The sequence below is a fragment of the Macaca thibetana genome, chromosome 19, assembly GCF_024542745.1.
Source record: "Macaca thibetana thibetana isolate TM-01 chromosome 19, ASM2454274v1, whole genome shotgun sequence".
NCBI classification, from domain to species: domain Eukaryota; kingdom Metazoa; phylum Chordata; class Mammalia; order Primates; family Cercopithecidae; genus Macaca; species Macaca thibetana.
In genome coordinates this window covers 25649818-25669651 of record NC_065596.1, presented here as the reverse complement: position 1 = coordinate 25669651, position 19834 = coordinate 25649818, and the positions used below count along the sequence as shown (strand labels likewise).

Genomic DNA, 19834 nt, shown 5'->3' with positions numbered 1-19834 from the left:
GGTTTGGTGGCACATGCCTGTAATCCCAGCTACTTGGGAGGCTGAGGCAGGAGAATTCCTTGAACCTGGGAGGCGGAGGCACCGTACTCCATCCTGGGGGACAGAGTGAGAGTCTGCCTCAAAACAAAAACAAAAACAAAAACAAAAACAAAAAAACCCTCAGCCCCTCATCTTGGGTAGACCACACCAGGAAAGTGTAGCGTAGTGACATTGCCAGGCTGAGGGTTCAATCAAGTCCCAGTTCTCCACTTCCTGGCTGTGTGACCTTATACAAGTAGCCTCACCTCTCTGGGCCTCAATGCCCTTACGGGATTAATAAGGCCCAGTTTGCAAGGTTCTTAGGAAGATTCTTTTGAGACCACGGAGTTAAAACATCCTCAGCACAGGGCAAGGAGATGGAGCATTGGAGGGCTTGTCAGGAGTCCCTCAGGTTCAGCTCCTGCCCTCTCCCGCACCCCCTACCCTCTCTGGAAGCCCCTACCCTCTCCCACAGCCGCTTCCCCAGAGTAAAGAAGCACTCAGGAGAGAATTTTCTATAGGCTTTTTATTGGTGGCACCTGGGGCCACATGGAGGGAGTCCTCAGCACAGGTGCTGAGGTGCGGGAAATTTCAGAGCCCCCTCCTGGGATGTCACCCTTCAGGTGCTCATGAGTTAATCTTGAGTTTCTCCTTCACTTTCCGAAATGTCTCTGAAAACCAATCCCTGTGGGGAGGGATAAGGAAGGGGTCACTGTGTGCAGCTCCCTCCCAGGCTGTCCACATTCTACCTGCTACCTGACTCCCACCTCTTCCCCTTCCTGAATCTCCATCCCCACTGTCTGTGGGATTAGGAGGTCCGCTGGGCGGGGTGGGCCAACTTCTGTGCTTCAGTTTCCCAGATGGACCGGAGCACGTTGAAGTCTAAACACTTTACCCTTAGTTGGGCATCGTGGCTCACGCCTGTAATCCCAGCACTTTGGGAGGCCAAGGCAGGCAGATCACTTGAGGTCAGGAGTTCGAGACCAGCCTGGGCAACATGGTGAAATCTCATCTTTACTAAAAATACAAAAAATACCATGCGTAGTGTTGCACACCTGTAGTTCCAGGTACTTATGAGGCTGAGGTAGGAGAATTGCCTGAACCCGGGAGGTGGAGTTGCAGTGAGACTAGATCGCACCACTGTACTCCAGCCTGGGCAACAGAGCAAGACTCCATTTCAAAAAATGAAAAATAAGACCGGGCACGTGGCTCACACCTGTAATCCCAGCACTTTGGGAGGCTGAGGTGGGTGGATCAAGAGGTCAGGAGATTGAGACCATCCTGGCTAACATGGTGAAACCCCATCTCTACTAAAAATACAAAAAATTAGCTGGCGTGGTGGCGGATGCCTGTAGTCCCAGCTACTTGGGAGGCTGAGGCAGGAGAATGGCGTGAACCCGGGAGGCGGAGCTTACAGTGAGCCAAGAGCGCGCCACTGCACTCCAGCCTGGGCGACAGAGCAAGACTCCATCTCAAAAAAAAAAAAAAAATAAATAAATAAATAAAAATAAAATAAAATAAAATAAAAATAAGAAACGTTTCACCCTGACCTGGCTTTCAAGGCCTGTCATCTCTTGCTACCAACCCCTTCTTTTTTTTTTTGAGATATAGTTTTGCTCTGTCACCCAGACTAGAGTGCAATGGCGCTGTCTTGGCTCACTGCAACCTCTGCCTCCCAGGTTCAAGCGATTCTCCTGCCTCAGACTCCCGAGTAGCTAGGACTATAGGTGCCTGGCACCACACCCAACTAATTTTTGTATTTTTAGTACAGAGAGGGTTTCATTATGTTGAGCAGGCTAGTCTTGAACTCCTGACCTCATGATCTGCCCGCTCGGCCTCCCATAGTGCTGGGATTACTGGCGTGAGCCACCGTGCCAGGAGTTTTTTTTTTTTTTTTTTTTTGAGACAGAGTCTTGACTTGTCACCCAGGCTGGAGTGCAGTGGCACGATCTCAGCTCACTGCAACCTCCACCTCCCAGGTTCAAGTGATTCTCCTGCCTCAGATTCCCGAGTAGCTAGGACTACAGGCACGCACCACCACGCCTGGCTAATTTTGTATTTTTAGTAGACATGGGGTTTCTCCATGATAGTCAGGCTGGTCTTGAACTCCCGACCTCAGGTGATCCGTTTGCCTTGGCCTCCCAAAGTGCTGGGATTACAGGTGTGAGGCACTGTGCCTGGCCTCCAAACAATCTTTCTAAGTTTAGGCCTGGCTGGATGTTTTGATTCCTTCCTTTTCCTTTTCTTTTCTTTTCTTTCCTTCTTTCTTTCTTTCTTTTTTTTTTTTTTTTTTTTGTTGTTGTTGAGACAGGGTCACATTCTGTTACCCAGGCTGGAATGCAGTGGCACAAACATGGCGCACTGCAGCCTCAATCTCCTGGGCTCAAGGGTTCCTCTTGCCTCAGCCTCCCAAGTAGCTGGGACTACAGGTGTGGGCCACCATGCCCGGCTAATTTTTTTTGTATTTCTAGTAGAGACGGGGTTCTCGAACTCCTGACCTCAAGTGATCCACCCACTTCAGCCTTCCAAAGTGCTGGGATTACAGGTGTGAGTCACTGTGCTCTGCACATTCTTCACTGTTTATTCCCCACGCTGAAACAGTTTCCAACACTTAGCAGATGCTCAATAAATTTTTTTTTTTTTTTTTTTTGAGACGGAGTCTCGCTGTGTCTCCCAGGCTGGAGTGCAGTGGCGTGATCTCGGCTCACTGCAAGCTCCGCCTCCCGGGTTCACGCCATTCTCCCGCCTCAGCCTCCCAAGTAGCTGAGACTACAGGCGCCCGCCACCATGCCCGGCTAGTTTTTTGTATTTTTAGTAGAGACGGGGTTTCACCATGTTAGCCAGGATAGTCTTGATCTCCTGACCTCGTGATCCACCCGCCTCGGCCTCCCAAAGTGCTGGGATTACAGGCTTGAGCCACCGCGCCCGGCCTCAATAAATATTTTTTAAGGAATGAATGACTCTCTAACTTGCCAAAGGGAGCAAGGGTGGGTTTGATGATGTACTGAGCATCTACATGTACCAGACACCCTGTAGGCCCTCTCCTTTACTTCCCCGCAGAACCACCAGTTTATAGGAGAGGAAGCTGAGGCTGACAGTAATGACCCTCTGTCAAGATCACACAGGAAGTAAGGGGTGCTACGCCAGCCTGGGGACGCAGGTCTGGCCAAGCTTGGATCCTTCATTTTCATTATCTCACAACACCATCTTTTTTTTTTTTTCTAATAGAAACAGGATCTTACCACGTTGGTCAGGCTGGTCTCGAACCTCTGGGCTCAAGCAATCCTCCCATCTCAGCCTCCCATAGTGCTAGGATTACAGGTGTGTTGGCCGGGCGCGGTGGCTCAAGCCTGTAATCCCAGCACTTTGGGAGGCTGAGACGGGCGGATCACGAGGTCAGGAGATCGAGACCATCCTGGCTAACACAGTGAAACCCCGTCTCTACTAAAAAATACAAAAAACTAGCCGGGCGAGGTGGCGGGCGCCTGTAGTCCCAGCTACTCGGGAGGCTGAGGCAGGAGAATGGCGTAGACCCGGGAGGCGGAGCTTGCAGTGAGCTGAGATCCGGCCACTGCACTCCAGCCTGGGCGACAGAGCGAGACTCCGTCTCCAAAAAAAATAAATAAATAAAAAAATACAGGTGTGAGCCACTGTACCTGGGCAAGACCATCTTTTGTTTTTGAGACAGAGTCTCGTTCTGTCACCCAGGCCCCAGTTCAGTGGCGCAATGTCAGCTCACTGTAACCCCCGCCTTTCTGGTTCGAGCAATTCCCCTGACTCAGCCTCCTGACTAGCTGGGATTACAGTCGCACGCCACCACGCCTGGCTAATTTTTTTGTATTTTTAGTAGAGACAGGGTTTCACCATATTGGCCAGACTGGTCTCGAACTCCTGACCTCAGGCAATCCGCCCACCTCGGCCTCCCAAAGTGCTGGGATTACAAGCATGAGCCACGGTGCCCAGCCCAAGACCATCTTTTAAAATGTGGCCTGGATGAGAGTCAGGGAAACTGTCCCTGAAGTCTAAGCACCCTGAGATCTAGCTGTGTGACCAGAGGGACGTTGTCAGCCTCTCTGGGACTTGTTTTTTTTTTCAATCTGTTCATCTTGGACCATCCTCCAGGGCTCCACCCAAAAACACACCCCAGCCCTCCTGTGCCCTGGGAAGGGTTCTAACCGTGTCTTGGCAGGAAATTCACTCTGTTTGATGTGGTTGATCACTTCCCAAGCCTTGTCCTCCAGGGTGTTTCCAAACTCCTTCAGCTTATCCAAGGCGCTGGAGACATCCGGGGCCCCCTGGGCTGGGGCTGGGCCTGCCAGGAATATGGGCAGGGGTTCAACATTTTTCTTTTTTTTTTTTTTTTTTTGAGACGGAGTCTTGCTTTGTAGCCCAAGCTGGAGTGCAGTGGTATAATCTCGGCTCACTGCAACCACCACCTTCTGGGTTCAAGCAGTTCTCCTGCCTCAGCCTCCCAAGTAGCTGGGATTACAGGTGCGTGCATCCATACCCGGCTAATTTTTTGTATTTTTAGTAGAGACGGAGTTTCACCATGTGGGCCAGGCTGGTTTCGAACTCCTGACCTCAAGTGATCTGCCCGCCTCGGCCTTCCAAAGTGCTGGGGTTACAGGCATGAGCCACCCTGCCGGGCCAAAAATTTGTTATTGGAACCCCCTTAGGATGGGATCCCGGGATGGATAAGGAGATCTTTGGGGATCATGTGGTTAGAATGGGGAGGATACTGGAGTGACCTAGTGGGGCTCAAGCCGCTGGGAGTTGCCTTACTCAGCACCGACCCCTCCAGGAGCCCCCCATCCCGCTTACCCACTTTCAAGGCTGTAGAAACAGGACAGCCAATCCCAGAGGTGTGGGCGTCAATACGTCATCGGTTGCTAGGGCTCTCCTGGGCAGATTTGGCGCCTGCCGAACTGAGCCTGGGCAAACCTGGAGACCCACCCGACCACAATGGGGCAACCACTACCCAGAAGGGGCCCCAGAGCTCTCAGAAGTCCTCTAAGCCGGGACCCAGGCCTGTAGCCACCTTCACTCTTCCAAAAGTCCAACTCCGCATTCTCCCATCCCACTTTTACCTTCCAAGACCATCGACAGAACCACCACCAGGACCGGGAGCGACAGGAAGAGCCTCATGGCGGGGCCGGAGGGGCACTCTGGAGGCAGAGGGAGGGGTGCAGGGGATCAGTGGCACCGTCCTCCCTCCCTCCTTCCCACGATCCCCTCATCTCCCTTTTTTGAGTTCTTGCAGAGTGGAGGCTGGTGTCCCTCCCAAGCACTCAGCACCAACCTGAATCCTTCCTGGAGGGCTGGTGTGGGAGGTCCCGGCCCGCAGGACATTTATCAGGCTGGGGAGGGGGCGGGGCAGGTTGATGTTGATCTCCCTCCTCCTGAGCCTGCCTCCCTGTGTCCACCCACGTTTTTCTCCTCTGTCCCTGGCTCGTGGGCGTTGGGGTCAGGTGGGGTCCCGGGCACTTCCCTTAGCCCCAGAGCCCCTTACGGTTCAGCATTCTCACCTCCCAATCTTCCTGACTCTGGGGGGTCCTCAGACTACTATAGTCCCTTTCCCCATTCAGAGGACAGCCTCGTCCTGTCCCTGTGGACATCTGCCCTCAGGGGCCTTCTAGTAATAACCCTGTGATCTCATCCGCCCCTCATTCACACCATGTCCCTAGACCACCTCTTTCCCCCACTTCCCCTCTCTTAGCAAGCCTCCTCAGCCCCAACAACTTTTCCTTTATGTTGCTGGGGTCTCAGTTGGCCCCGCACTCCTACCCTGCGTGCCACCTCCAATTTCTTTCAGACCAGCCCTTGAAGCACCTCAGACCACCCTGATACTCTCTGGGCTCTTAAGTTGATGGTTCTCAGTGTCCCTTTTTTGTGAGGGGGTCACCTTAGCTGGACGACACTGTAAAAACCTCACTTGCATTAGCCAGGTGTGGTGGCTCATGCCTGTAATTCCAGTGCTTTGGGAAGCTGAGGGAGGATCGCCTGAGCCCAGGAGTTCGAGACCAGCCTGGGCAATATAGGGAAACCTCATCTCTACAAACAAATTCAAAAATTACTGGGTGTGGTGGCGCATGCCTGTAGTCCCAGCTACTCAAGAGGCTGAGGTAGGAAGATTGCTTGAGCCCAGGAGTTCGAGGCTGCAGTGAGCTGTGATTGCACCACTGCACTCCAGCCTGGTGGGACAGAGTGAGACCCCATCTCAAAAAGTTAAAACCCTCAGCTGAAAAGTTCTGAGTGTATGCCCCTTCCTCCCTTCCACCAGGACTCACCCCCTTTGCCTGACTACCTCCCCACAACACTCCATCTGCTCTTATTCACCCTCCAAGGCCCCTCCTGGCACCAAGCCTGCTTCCCCCCATCACCACATCCGTCCCCCAAGGCTGGAGTCCAATTCCTTCCCCACCAGCTGCCTTTGACCGCCAGTGACCCTGGCAGCTGGTGGGGAGGGTGTCCTCGGCCCAGCCTCAGACTCTAGGTTGGCTGGCCTTGTGCCCCCACAACCACGTGTCAGCCTGGCGGTAGGGGGATGGTTGTGAAAGGGACAGCATAGACAAGACCCTGGCAGGATTGCAACATCCCTCTGGCCAGTTCAGAGCTTCCAGTCCCTGTCAGCCCCAGGGGCCCCCTACTTCCCCAACTGAGCCCAACATTCCCCAAACATCCACCCAGATGTCTGCTTCCCTGACCCCACAAGAATGGAATAACAGTGCTCCTGTTTTCCAACCTCATCCTCTCCTCTGCTATAGGAGTTTCTGTTTTATAGATGGGGAAACTGTCGCCCAACCAAGAACATCCAGTAGGGCTCGGCGAGGGGCAAAGATGGGGGCTACTGGCTGGTTGCAGTGGTTCATGCCTGTAATCCCAGAACTTTGGGAGGCCGAGGTGGGCGGAACACTTGAGGTCAGGAGTTGGAGACCCACCTGGCCAGCATGGTGAAACTCCGTCTCTACCAAAAATTCAAAAGTTATTCAGGGATGGTGGTGTGCACCTGTGGTCCCAGCTACTCAGGAGGCTGAGGCAGGAGAGTCGCTTGAACCATGAGGTGGAGGTCCCAGTGAGCCGAGATTGTGCCACTGCACTCTAGCTTGGGTGACAGAGTGAGACTCTGTCTCAAAAACATAAAAAATAAAAAAAAAGGGGCTCTTTGTCCTTCTCCTTCCCAGGCTCCAGGATGTCTCTCTGGATTGTTGCTGGATCAGCTCCTGTCCCATACAACTCCCTGCCAGCCTTTGTTCTGGAACCTCCTTCCCATCCTTGTATCACCTCTGGATCTGACTGGGGATGTAGTGAGATAGGGCGCCCTGACTGCTTAGACGTCTTCATAGGTCGGCTGGTCGTGGTGGCTCACACCTGTAATCCGACCACTTTGGAAAGCTGAGGCAGGAGTATCTGCTTGAGCCCAGGAGTTTGAGACCAGCCTGGGCAACATAGTAAGACCCCATCTCTACAAAAAATGTTAAAATATAGCCGGGTGTGGTGGCTCACGCCTGTAATCCCAGCGCTTTGGGAGGCCGAGGCGGGTGGATCACCTGAGGTCAGGAGTTGGAGATCAACCCGACCAACATGGTGAAAGCCCGTCTCTACTAAAAATACAAAAATTAGCCTCGTGTGGTGGTGTGCGCCTGTAATTCCAGCTACTCGGGAGGCTGAGGCAGGAGAATTTCTTGAACCTGGGTGTTGGAGGTTGTGGTCAGTCGAGATGGTGCCACTGCACTCCAGCCTGGGCGACAGAGTGAGACTCCGCCTCAAAAAAGAAAAAATTAGCCAGGTATGGTGGTGGGTGCCTGTGGCCCCAGCTACTCAGGAGGTTGAAGCAGGAGGGTCACTTGAGTTGGAGGCTGCAGTGATCTGTGATCGTGCTACTGCACTCCAGCATGGCCGACTGAGCAAGGCACTGTCTCAAAAAAAAAAAAAAAATTCTTATAGGTGAGAACTCAAGGTTCGATTCTTCAGGTGGCAGATGTGACTGACGCTGATCCCCTCATTGACATCTGGGGAAACCGAGGCTCTGAGAGGCTGCTGCTCCAGCCCCTGGACACATAGTGAATCAGCAGCAGGCTCAGTGGACCAGGACCCCTGCCTGTGAGCACACTGACCCTTGCCCTCCTCACTCAGCCCTGGTGAGTCATCTCTAGGGGAGGGGAGCTGCCTCCTCGTGGGTGATCAGAGCAGCGCCAGGGGAAGCACCGAGTTCAGGACGTGCAGGAGCCAAGGCGGGCAGAGGGACATGCAGACATTGCAGCTGGCCCAGGAGATACAAGCTCAAGTCCTGGCCTGTCCCCCGTTGGTGGGAACCCTCCTCCCTGTCTCTGAGAACTGAGGGGGTGGGAGGGGAGGAGAGTGCCGGCGGCTCCTAGGCTTCCATCCAAGCTTCCCCTCTCTGAGCGCCAGCTCTCATCTCAGCATGGGCCTGGTGCAGACTTCGACAAAGGAGCCGCTCCCTTCTCTTCCCAGCCTGGACTCAGTACCCAGTAGGCTTGTTGGGAAACACAAGGGGTGGACATCACAACTGGAGGAAAGGATAGAGAATGAGGGATGGTCCGGGTGAGGTGGTTCATGCCTGTAACCTCAGCACTTTGGGAGGGTGAGGCAGGCAGATTACTTGAGGTCAGGAGTTCGAGACCTGCCTGGCCAACGTGGTGAAGCTTTGTCTCTACCAAAATCCCAGCTACTCTGGAGGCTGAGGCAGGAGGATCTCTTCAATCCGGCAAGTGGAGGTTGCGGTGAACCAAGATCACACCACTGCATTGCAGGCTGGGCAACAGAGCGAGACTCTGTCTCAAAAAAAAAAAAAATAAATAAAAGAGAATGAGGGTTGGGCAGGGAAGCCCAGTTCACAGCGGGTGAAGGGACAGCTAGCTCAGAGGGAACTGGAGAAGGAGAGGGCTCAAACCAAACCGAGCGTTGGAGCGAGAAACCCAGATGAAGGGAGTTGGGGGTAGAAACAAGCAGGCCAGGGAGAGAGAAACCGTAGGAGGAAGAGATAAAAGATAGAGGTGGAGGAAAACAGGAAGCCAGAGTCTCCTAAGGAGAACAGGGAGACAGAGGGGCGGGGCTGGGTGAGGGGTGGGAAGGCGGCAGATATCAGATAAGACCAGAGGAGAGGAGGGAGAACAATGACAGCAGAAAAAAAGAAAAACGGCTTCATAATAAAGGCACCAATCTCAGGTCATTTGGAGTTGCAACTCTGAGGAACAGGTATTAGGTTGGGCAGGCCGGGCACGGTGCCTCACGCCTGGAATCCTAGCACTTTGGGAGGCCAGTGGGGGAGGATCGATTGAGTCCAGGAGTTTGAGACCAGCCTGGGCAACATAGTAAGACCTTGTCTCTATAAATAATAATAATAATAAAAAGCGGGGTGTAATGGTGCTAGCCAGTAGTCTCAGCTACTCAGGAGGCCACGGTGGGAGTATCGCTTGAGCCCAGGAGTTCCACATCAGCCTGGGCAACAAAGCCAGACCCCATCTCCACAAACACACACACACCCCCCCCACAAATTAATCCTGGTGGTGTGCGCCTGTAGTCTCAGCTACTGGAGAGGCTGAGGTGGGAGGATCACTTATCACTTGAGTCCAGGAGGTGGAGGCTACAGTGAGCTGTGATGGCGGGTGACAGGGTGAGACCTTGTCCCCCCAAAAATAGAAAGAGGGGCAGAGGCCAGGCACAGTGGCTCAGGCCTGTAATCTCAGCCCTTTGGGAGGCCGGTGGGTGGGTCACTTAGTCAGGAGTTTGAGACCAGCCTGGCCAACATGGTGAAAGCTTGTCTCTACTAAAAATACAAAAATTAGCTGGATGTGGTGGCATGAGTCTGTAATCCTAGCTATTGAGGCAGGAGAATCGCTTGAACCCAAGAGGCAGAGGTTGCAGTGAGCCAAGATCACGCCACTGCACTCCAGCCTGGGTGACAGAGCCAGACTCCATCTTAAAAAAAAAAAAAAAAAAAAGGCAGAGAGAAAGATACAGACACGCAAACACAGACAGAGAGGAGGGGGCTGAGAACTGTGTGGCCAGTGTGCGGGCAGAAAGAGAAACTGAGGCTGGGGCTTAGAGGAAATCACACAGGGAGGCCAGCAGATGCGGTGAAACTTGGCGAATCTTTATTAAACTAGGGCCCACCCCTGGAGGACGGCTGGGGCGGGGACAGGGTCTCCCGCTGCAGGCTGAGCGGAGAGAGGAGGCATGGGGTGGAGTCGGGTCGCATGGCTGTAGGCCTGGGCGTTCAGTGATTGTCACTGGGCACAGGGGCGGTGCTGGCGCCCACGGCAGCCTGCACCTTCTCCACCAGCCCAGCCCACTGGCGCTGCATATCTTCCACCAGGGGCTCGAACCAGCTCTTGAGGCGGGCCTGGAAGGCCTCGGCCTGCAGGCTTATCTGCTGGGCCTGTTCCTCCAGCTTGGCGCGCACCTCCGCCACCTGCTCCTTCACCTCGTCCAGGCGGTCGCGGGTCCGGCTGCCCATCTCCTCCATCCGTGCGCGAAGCCGCTCACCCAAGGCCTGGGCCCGCTCCTGAAGCGGCTGGCTGGCCAGGGAGCCCACAGTGGCGGCCCGCACGCGGCCCTGCTCCACCAGGGGTCCCAGGCGCTCGCGGATGGCGCTGACCCCGCGCTCGGCGCCCTCGCGGGCCCCGGCCTGATACACTGCCAGGCGCTTCTGCAGGTCATCAGCATCGCGGAGGAGCCGCTTGCGCAGCTTGCGCAGGTGGGAGGCGAGGCGCGCCCGCAGCTCCTCGGTACTCTGGCCCAGCATGGCCTGCACCTCGCTGCGGTACTGCACCAGGCGGCTGCGCACGTCCTCCATGTCGGCACCCAGCCGGGCCTGCGCCGCCTGCAGCTCCTTGGACAGCCGTGCCCGCGTCTCCTCCGCCACCGGGCTCAGCTGTTCCTCCAGTTCCGATTTGTAGGCCTTCAACTCCTTCATGGTCTCATCCATCAGCGTCCTGGAGCCGAAAGAGCAGGAGGGTGTGCGCACAGGGGGAGGCGAGAAGGGCTGGGATAGGTGTGGGTGAGATGGGGATCAGCCAGAGAGACCCGAGAAGGAAGAGAGGAGAGTCTCCTAAGGAGAACAGGGAGAGACAGAAGGGCAGTGAACCAAGAGAGAAGGAACGGGACAGAGGCAGAGAGGAGACAAAGACAGACGCAGAGAGCAGAGGCAGAGACGAAGAAAGAGCTAGGAGGCCGGGCAAGGTGGCTCATGTCTTTATTCCCAGCACTTTGGGAGGCGAGGTGGGAGGATCGCTTGAGCCCAGAAGTTCAAGACCAGCCTGGGCAACACAGTGAGACCCCATCTCTCTGTCTCTATATAAAAGAGCTAGTGAAGGGCAGAGACAGAGCCAGGACGAGTGTGAGAGGCTGAGTCAGAAGGGAAGAGGGAGAAACAGAACTGAGAGAGAGAATTCCAGAGAGCTAAAGCCAGGAGTCAGAAATGGGAAGAGGAAGCTAGAACCAGCAGAGACCCAGGACTCCCAAGACTTAGTGGCAGGGGCAGAATGAAACCTGGACCTGGGGAGGTATAGCCGCCCACCAGAAGGGTCAAGGGCCGGGATGGGGACACTCACGTCAGTTCCTGGGTGACCTGGGGGCTGAGCAGCTCCTCCTGCACCTGCTCAGACAGTGTCTGCACCCAGCGCAGGTAATCCCAAAAGCGACCCAGTGCCAGCTCCCAGGGCTGGCCGCTCTGCCCCTCAGCCTGCTGGCGAAGCTCGGGTTCCGTCTCTGGCTCCACCGGTTGCTCCACCTTGGCCTGGCATCCTGTGTGGAACAAGTTGAAGGTGGTTCAGGTTCCTTCTGACCCCGTCCAGGCACCTAGTACCTAGGGGCACACAGAAGGTGCTCCACAAATGCTGCTTTGGAGCCATGGTGGGCAGGGTGAGGGGGGAGTCTGTTTAATCACTTGAAAAGCGTTATTTATTTACAGACAGGGTCTTGCTCTGTCACCCAGGCTGGATTGCAGTGGCCTGAACATGGTTCACTGCAACCTTGACCTTCTGGGCTCAAGCAATCCTCCTGCCTCAGCCTCCTGAGTAGCTGGGACCACAGGTGTGTGGCACCAGGCCTGGCTAATTTTTGTATTTTTAGTAGAGACAGAGTCTCACTATGTTGCCGAGTCTGGTGTTGAACTCCTGGGCTCAAGTGATCCTCCCACCTTGGCCTCCCAAAATGCTGGGATTACAGGGGTGAGCCACCGTGCCTAGCGGAAAAGCATGTATTGAGTGTCCTTGTGTGTCCCAGGCAGGGATGTGGGGTGATGGAGAATAAAGATCACAGCTGTCCCGTGTCTGGTATTCTAATGCAATGCATTAGAAGCCTCTTAACTCCCAGCTGGGCGCGGTGGCCCACGCCTGTAATCCCAGCACTTTGGGAGGTTGAAGCAGGCAGATCACCTGAGGTCAGGAGTTCCAGACCAGCCTGGCCAACATGGTGAAACCCCGTCTCTACTAAAAATACAAAAAAAGTTAGTCAGGTGTGGTGGCATGTTCCTGTAGTCCCAGCTACTCCGGAGGCTGAGGCAGGAGAATGGCATGAACCTGGGAGGGGGAGCTTGCAGTGAGCTGAGATCCTGCCACTGAACTCCAGCCTGGGAGCCACCGCACTCCAGCCTGGGCGACAGAGGGACTTCATCTCAAAACAAAACAAAAACAAACAAAAACTTCTAACTCCTATATTAAGGATGGGGAGGCCGGGCGCGGTGGCTCACGCCTGTAATTCCAGCACTTTGGGAGGCCAAGGCGGGCAGATCACGAGGTCAGGAGATAGAGACCATCCTGGATAATACAGTGAAACCCCTTCTCTACTCAAAGTACAAAAAATTAGCCGGGCATGGTGGCGGGCGCCTGTAGTCCCAGCTACTCGGGAGGCTGAGGCGGGAGAATAGCGTGAACCCGGGAGGCGGAGCTTGCAGTGAGCTGAGATTGTGCCACTGCACTCCAGCCGGGGCGACAGAGTGAGACTCTGGCTCAAAAAAAAAAAAAAAAAAAAAAAAAAGCGGGGGCAGGAAACCGAGGCTCACAGAGCGTCAAATCGCTGTTCTGAGCCAGAAAGCAGCATAGAAGCCTCAGACCTGGGCTTTCCCCTCAAGGGGAAGACAGACCAGCAGAAGAAGAGGGGGCCCGAGGTCTGCCTGAATGGGGCCAGGAGGTTGAGGTGAGGATGAGAGGGGGAGGAGCAGGGAAACCGAGCAAGCCCCGCCCCCATACCTGCCAGGAATGTGACCAGCAACGCAGCCCACAGAACCTTCATCTTCCTGCCTGTGATTGGCCAGTCTGGGGAGGGAGAAACAGTCAATCAACCGCCAGTGAGGACTCCTCCCACTCCCAGCCCGACCCCAACCCGGCCCCACCCCAGGTTAGCCTTCCAAGCCTAGTTCCATTATCTGCAACAGCCTAATCCTAGCACAAACAGTTACCAAGCCGCCCCCAACCCATTCCCTATTTAACTCCCTCCTGGTCTTCTCTTATTTCCCCATCCCCAGGTCGGCCTCCATAGTCAAAATTCCATCTTTCTCTCCCGGGGTTCAAATTCCACACCCCCTCCCCCTCCCCACCGCCGGTTCCATCTCAGTCCCAGTCTCGCATTCCTCATTCTCCCTTCACATTCTAAGCTCTAACCTCACATTTAAGCGCCGTTTTCCATTTATGAGCTAATTCAGTCCTCATTTTAAAGTTCTCCAATCGACGGCTAGCTACCGTGTCGCTGCCCCTGGCTTCCCTGTTATGGAGATCTGAGGACACTGGGGACACCCAGTAGGTGCTCGATAAATGACAGTGACAACTCGTGGGGGTCCTGCTGTGGCTTAGCTCCTAGTCCACATGCTCTGCCCACCCCACCTTCTAGCGGGTCGGGTCGTCTCTGCTGCCCAGCCCTTACCAGGTCCAGTCCCCTGCTGCTGGCCTCACCCCCGCTCCTCCTATCCCCAAGCCCGACCTCGAGTAGCTCTCCTGAGACTACCTGGAGGCCAGGGTTTCCCGAGGTCCCAGCTACATCTTTCTAGAGGCCCCTGAGCTCATCCCCGTGCCCCCGACTGCGCTTCTCACCGGCTTCTGGGGAAGGACGTCCTTCACCTCCGCTGGGGCTGAGTAGGACTCAAGGATCCCAGACTTGTCCAATTATAGGGCTCCCCCTGTCCCGCCCCCTCCTCCAGGGATAGGGCGGGCTGGGCCAGCCCCCAGTCACGAGGTGGGCTGTTCTCCCCCTGCCCCAGGCACAGCAGGGCAGAGGGAGGAGGTGGGGCATAGAGGCCTTTTGACCACCCCCCACAGTCCCCAGGAAGTGAGGACACCTCGCCCAGTAATCCAGACACCCTCCTCCATTCTGGGGGCCAAGCGTGGAAGGGGAATGTGCAGGCTGCCGCCCAGAGTCCTCCTTCCCTGACCCTGTCCTTTCCTGTGCCTGGATGAATGCAATCTGGAGAGGGGGCTGGGGATCTGGACTCCTGGATCCCAGAAAGAAAGTAGGGATAGGGGGCTGGACAGAAGTGGGATGGGAGGGGCTGGGCGCGGCAGCTCACGCCTGTAATCCCAGCACTTTGGGAGGCCACGGTGGGCGGAACACTTAAGGTCAGGAGTTTGAGACCGGCCTGGCCAACATGGTGAAACCCCATCACTACTAAAAATACAAAAATTAGCCAGGCGTGGTGGCGGGCGCATGTAATCCTAGCTACTTGGGAGGCTGAGGCAGGAGAATCACTTGAACCCGGGAGGTGGAAGTTACAGTGAGCCGAAGTCTCGCCACTGCACTCCAGCCTGAGCAAGAGTGATGCTTTCTAAAAAGAAAAACAAAAAAAGAAAAAGAAAAAAGAAAAGAAAGTGGGGCTAGGCGACTGGACAGAAGTGGGATGGGAGGGGGGTGGGAACAGTGTGGTGCATCTGCTAAAAGTCTAGGCTTTGCGAGTGGGACCTGGGTTTTAATCATAGCTTCCTCTTTGGTTGTGACCTTGAGCACAGGGGACCCACCCCTCCCCACGTGTAAAATGAGATTCCAGCACCTCCCCCTGGCTGCCACAGGCATTGTGGTTTCCAGGGTCTTGAAGCTGTGCTTCTGGGTTAAGGTTAGGATTCTGGAGTCAAACTGCCAGGGCTTGAATCCTGACTCTGCCAGTTGCCAGCTGTGTGACCTTGGGCAAATGACTTGTCCTCTCTGAGCATCGGGTTCCTTTGCTCATCAGACTGGGAAAGCAGTGACACGGATATGTTTGGTGACAAGCTAACGTGTATGGAGCACGGAGGACAGCCTTGGCACAGTGGTCCTGTTAGGGCTAGCAATGGACAGGCCGCAGTGAGCGCTCAGATGCTGTCCCTTTCCTAACAGCCCTGTTATAAATCCCAGATGTTTCAGAGGAGAAACCCGCGGTTCAGCAGCGAGATGAATGGCAAAGTCACACATCGAGAACTGGAGTGGGTGGGATCAGAGGATTCTGCGAGTCAGGGGAGGCTGGACTCCTGGTCCCGGGAAGGAACCCCCAGTGCCGGGCCGGGCCTGTTTGCTTTGGCTGGCAGGGGGTGGCTGAGGTGGCTTCTGTGGGTAACTTGGGGTCAGCTCTACTCAGCAGCCTCCCTCCCTAGACCCTGGGGGTAGACAGGGTTTCAGTTCCCGGAGGCTCGGGAGTGGTGCTGGTGGTGTTGGGTGTCAGCTGACACCAGCCCTAGGTTGGCAAAATCCAGACAGCACCACATCCTCAGACATAGGTGACCCAACCCCCATGGCTGCACAAGGAGCCTAGTCTGGCCTAGGCCCCTCCTCTCATGCCTGCAAGTCCTTGAGCCCCTTCTTCCCGACACAGCAGTTCCTAGTACCCTAGTTGTTCTGAAGCTGTTCCAGTAGCTTGAACCTTCTCCCAGCTCCCTGCCCCCGCCATGTCTGCACTCAGAGAGTGTCATCTCTGCTGCTGCAGTTTGCAGGGACAAAGTCTTCTATAGCCACTCCGGCCAGGTCAAGCTGGGGCGAGTGACCTTGAGACCCTACCCTCGGACGACAGAAGGCCCGAGGTGTCCCCCAGCAGGGAAGATGTTCCGGATGGGGAGACCGCGATCCCGGGCCACGCTGCGCCCCTCTGAGCCGGACTCAATGCAGCGTCAAGCCAGGCAGTGGTGCGGCTCCGCTGCTTTCCGTGCTCCGGCCCTCTGGCGCCCCCTGCAGGCGGCCGGGGGAAGGTCAGGGCGGCCGGACTCGATGAAATGCTCCAAACAGGCCAGGCACACTTGAGAAAACGGAGGCCTCCCATCTTTTTTTTTTTCCCACATATATTTTTTGTTGTTTTTTGTTTTTTTCTGTAAAATGTCCCGGTTCTTCCATAACTTATAAACATGATTTATACCGAGGAGTAGATGGGAAAGTGGACAGGGCAGGGTGGACTGACAGGGGATGGGGAAGCTCCTCTCGCTGCCCCCTCGGGGCGGGCCCAGGCCCTTTGGAGGATGGGGACGCCAGGACACTCCTCCCTGAGGTTGTCTGGCCGCCTCTGCCCCTGGTGCTCAGAATCCTGCGTGCCCCTCAATTCCGGAATCCTTCCCGGGACCCCAGGCCCACTGGGCACGCTGCCCCTAGTACTCAGAATCCCGAAGCGCCATTCGGTTCCAGAATCCCCTCCTCAGCTGCTGGGGTGGCGGGGTCCCTCCTTTCCGATGTCCCCCCCGACCCCCAAGGGGGGAGGGAAGGGAGGGGGGCTCAGGTCTCCCCTCTGTGGCAGGGGGAGGTGGAGGTGGAGGTGGAATTGGAAGGGCGTGGAAGGCGGGGGCCAGGAGGGCTCAGCCGATGGTGAGGCCAAAGCCACACTGGAACTTGTTCTTGCGGTGATTCAGGAAGGCCCCGAGGGCCAGTGTCAGGGGTAGGGGTGGGAGCTTCTTCTCCAGCGTGGCACCCACGATCCAGTTGCTGTCCACAGAGCCTGCAGGGAAGAGCTGAGGTGAGAGGCATGCCAGCTTCCCACCATATCCATGCAGAGTTCCTGGCCACCCTAGATACCAGTCACATGCTGACAGCTTCCAGACCTCCAACCAGACGGCTCCTGCCACCCAGAAACCCCATCACACCCCCAACAACTTCACGCTGCAGCAAATGGCTCACTCCTCCTCTGCTCTCCGCTCAGTGACCCCTGCCCTCTGAAAAGCCCTCCAGACCCCTGGCTTCCCCCAACCTAGTCCTGCCCTCTCTGGGGATGGATCTGTTCCTCCCACTGAGTTCCGTGAAGACAGGGCTGGTCACCGCTGTGTACCCAGCAGTGCTCAGCAGGAGGCTCAAACACCCAAAAGTCTGTGAGTCACAGATACCCAAGAAGACTTAAGCCTGGACATTGGGACTATGGCCAGTGAGCCTGAGATGAGGTTCTGGATTTGGCTGTGACCTTGAAACCTCTGGAAGCTTCCATTTCCACTAATGTAAGATGAATGGGGCAAGGCTGGATGCTTCCAAAGTGCCTTCTACCCTGGCTGGGTGTGGTGACTCACACCTATAATCCCAGCACTTTGGGAGGCCAAGGCTTGAGTCCAGGAGTTTGAGACTAGCCTGGGCAACATGGTGAAACCTCGTCTTTCCCAAAAAATTCAAAAAAATTAGCCGGGCCTGGTGGCATGCACCTGTGTTCCTAGCTACTCAGGAGACTGAGGTGGGAAGACTGCTTGAGCCCGGGAGGTGGCGGCTGCAGCGAGCTGCAATTGCACTGCTACACTCTAGCTTGGGTGACAGAGGGAGATCAGTCTCAAAAATAAGAGGGTCAAGTGCAGAAAAATAAGAGGGGATGGGCAAAGCTCCAGCTCGGTCCAAACACTCATCAGACGCTCCACCAAAATTTTTTTAAACATTTATTTCATCTTATTATTATTATTTTATTATTATTATTTTTTTATCTTTTTATTTTTTCATTTCATTTTATTTTTTTTGGGTCTCGCTCTGTCGCCCAGGCTGGAGTGCAGTGGTGCAATCTTTTCTCTCTGCAACCTCCGCCTCCCAGATTCAAGAGATTCTTGTGCCTCAGCCTCCCGAATAGCTGGGACTACAGCTGCAGCACACTACCTAATCTTTGTACTTTTAGTAGAGAGGGGGGTTTCACTATGTTGGCCAGGCTGGTCTCCAACTCCTGGTCTCAAGTATTCTACCTGGCTTGACCTCCCAAAATGCTGAGATTACAGGCGTGAGCCACCATGTCTGGCCACTCCAGCCACTTTTTTTCCCAAGCATAAAACATAGTAGAGGGTCGTCCACCTACTTTTTTTTTTTTTTTTTTTTTTTGAGACAGAGTCTTGCTCTGTTGCCCAGAGTGCGGTAGCGCCATCTCGGCTCACTGCAAGCTCTGCCTCCTGGGTTCATGCCATTCTCCCACCTCAGCCTCCTGAGTAGTTGGGACTACAAGCACCCGCCACCGTGCCCGGCTAATTTTTTTTTTTGAGACAGAGTCTGGCTCTGTCGCCCAGGCTGGAGTGCAGTGGCGCGATCTCAGCTCACTGCAACCTCCGCCTCCTGGGTTCTTGCTATTCTCCTGGCCTCAGCCTCTGCGTCTGGGACCACAGATGCCCACCACCATGCCCGGCTAATTTTTTTTTTTGTTATTTTTAGTAGAGACGGGGTTTCACTGTGTTAGCCAGGATGGTCTCAATCTCCTGACCTTGTGATCCGCCCGCCTCGGCCTCCAAAAGTGCTGGGATTACAGGTGTGAGCCTCCGCACCCGGCCCCACCTACTTTTTAACAAGTGTTCCCTGGTAATGTGCAGGCCCACAGGGTCGCAGCACACCATCCTCCAGCACCTGTGGTGGCCCACACACCCAGAGTTGAGTCACCTCTTGCCTGTTTCCCGCATAGGGAAACCGAGACCTTTACCTTTGAAGAGGAGGTTGGCCTTGGGCAGGTCCAGCTGGTACCCGAAGGAGACACTGGTGTCCTGCATCCTTGTGCTGGCCTCAAACTCCACGCCTACCTGCAGCTGGAGGGGCCGGAGCAACACACGAGAGTTAGTGAGTGGCCCCGCCTGGACTTCCAGGCCCAGCAGCCCCTGGCAGCACCAGCTAGTCCCTGCACCCACTCACCTGGTCACTGGCTTTGTGGTAGTATGTTGCGTGCATGCCCGCCTGGCCCAACGTTACCGTTGCCAACCAGTTGTTCACTGTCAAGAGAGTGGGGTGGGGGTGAGGGCTCATTACCAAGGGGATTTGGGCATCTGGGAACCCAGGCCTCCTCCCTCAGACCTAAGTGTCCAGGGCTCCAGCCCGTCCTCCCTCAGACCCAGGAGAAGTCCAGGGGCCTGGCCCCTCCACCCTCAGACCCAGGAGTCCAGGCCCGAAGCTCACATGTGTATTTCCCAGCTAGAGACATGACGGTGCCCTCCTCCCCAGGCCGCCGGTGGTAGACCAGCTCTCCGCCCAGGGCCAGGCAAGGTGTGATGCTCTGGAGGTAGTGGGCTACGAGGATTCCTGTGGACAAAATGACGAGCAGTTTCCACCCACCCTGGGTGCCAGGCCAGACTCCACCTCCAGGAAGCCCTCTAGGTTCACCCCTGCTGGAGGCTTGGGCTTGCTCTCAGGCCTCCCTCACAGGTTCCTTTTTCCTAACCCATCACCCAGGGGTTCCCACCGCTGAGCTCAGCGTCCCAGGCCCTGCTATGACTGCATTACCTGAAGGACCTCATCTGGTCAACACAAGCCCATGTGGTCAGCATTTATCCACCCCCACTTACAGAGGTGGTCACCACCACTTACAGAAGCTTACAGGGTAAGTCACTCACTCATGCTCACGAAATGTGTCAGGGGCAGAATCCAAGCCTCCACACCTCCCAAACCCAGGCTCTGAGCCACTCTGCTGCTGATAGGCCGTTGA

The 19834-nt window shown here is 55.5% G+C and overlaps 3 protein-coding genes across 52 annotated transcripts in view; all 3 read right to left on the bottom strand.

Moving 5' to 3' along the window:
* CLPTM1 (CLPTM1 regulator of GABA type A receptor forward trafficking) overlaps nt 1-5792 on the bottom strand; it is an 81593-nt gene extending 75801 nt beyond the window's left edge. The window contains exon 1 of the mRNA XM_050772112.1: nt 5789-5792. The gene's annotated coding sequence lies outside the window, so the exon portion shown is untranslated. The remainder of the gene's footprint in view (nt 1-5788) is intronic.
* LOC126943521 (apolipoprotein C-I, basic form) lies at nt 530-14152 on the bottom strand. Its single transcript, XM_050772361.1, has 5 exons — nt 14149-14152; nt 5318-5341; nt 5106-5183; nt 4195-4330; nt 530-703 (listed from the first exon to the last, which is right to left on the bottom strand). The coding sequence occupies exons 3-5, from the start codon at nt 5161-5163 to the stop codon at nt 646-648; spliced, it is 252 nt and encodes an 83-aa protein (XP_050628318.1). The 5' UTR covers nt 5164-5183; nt 5318-5341; nt 14149-14152; the 3' UTR covers nt 530-645.
* The window catches only part of APOE (apolipoprotein E), a 125782-nt gene continuing 116063 nt past the window's right edge, over nt 10116-19834 (bottom strand). For 40 of the 50 annotated variants that reach the window (XM_050772147.1, XM_050772146.1, XM_050772153.1 and 37 more), the window contains exons 2-5: nt 14067-14112; nt 13230-13295; nt 11592-11784; nt 10116-10973 (exon numbers count right to left, since the gene is read on the bottom strand). In XM_050772147.1, coding sequence (XP_050628104.1) covers nt 10256-10973; nt 11592-11784; nt 13230-13272 — 954 coding nt within the window. In that variant the 5' untranslated portion in view covers nt 13273-13295; nt 14067-14112 and the 3' untranslated portion in view covers nt 10116-10255. Of the gene's footprint in view, nt 10974-11591; nt 11785-13229; nt 13296-14066; nt 14113-14148; nt 14154-14194; nt 14199-15487; nt 15492-15725; nt 15730-16656; nt 16661-19834 lie in introns of those variants that run through there. The other 10 variants (XM_050772176.1, XM_050772163.1, XM_050772186.1 and 7 more) reach the window with 7 other exon arrangements.

What these genes read in the sequence shown, in the direction of transcription:
- LOC126943521 (XM_050772361.1), bottom strand. Translation starts at nt 5,163, where the DNA reads ATGAGGCTCTTCCTGTCGCTCCCGGTCCTGGTGGTGGTTCTGTCGATG. An exon ending in TCTGTCGATGGTCTTGGAAG is followed by an intron (nt 4,331 to 5,105) that starts GTAAAAGTGGGA and finishes TATTCCTGGCAG; the next exon opens with GCCCAGCCCCAGCCCAGGGG. An exon ending in GAATTTCCTGCCAAGACACG is followed by an intron (nt 704 to 4,194) that starts GTTAGAACCCTT and finishes CCCTCCCCACAG; the next exon opens with GGATTGGTTTTCAGAGACAT.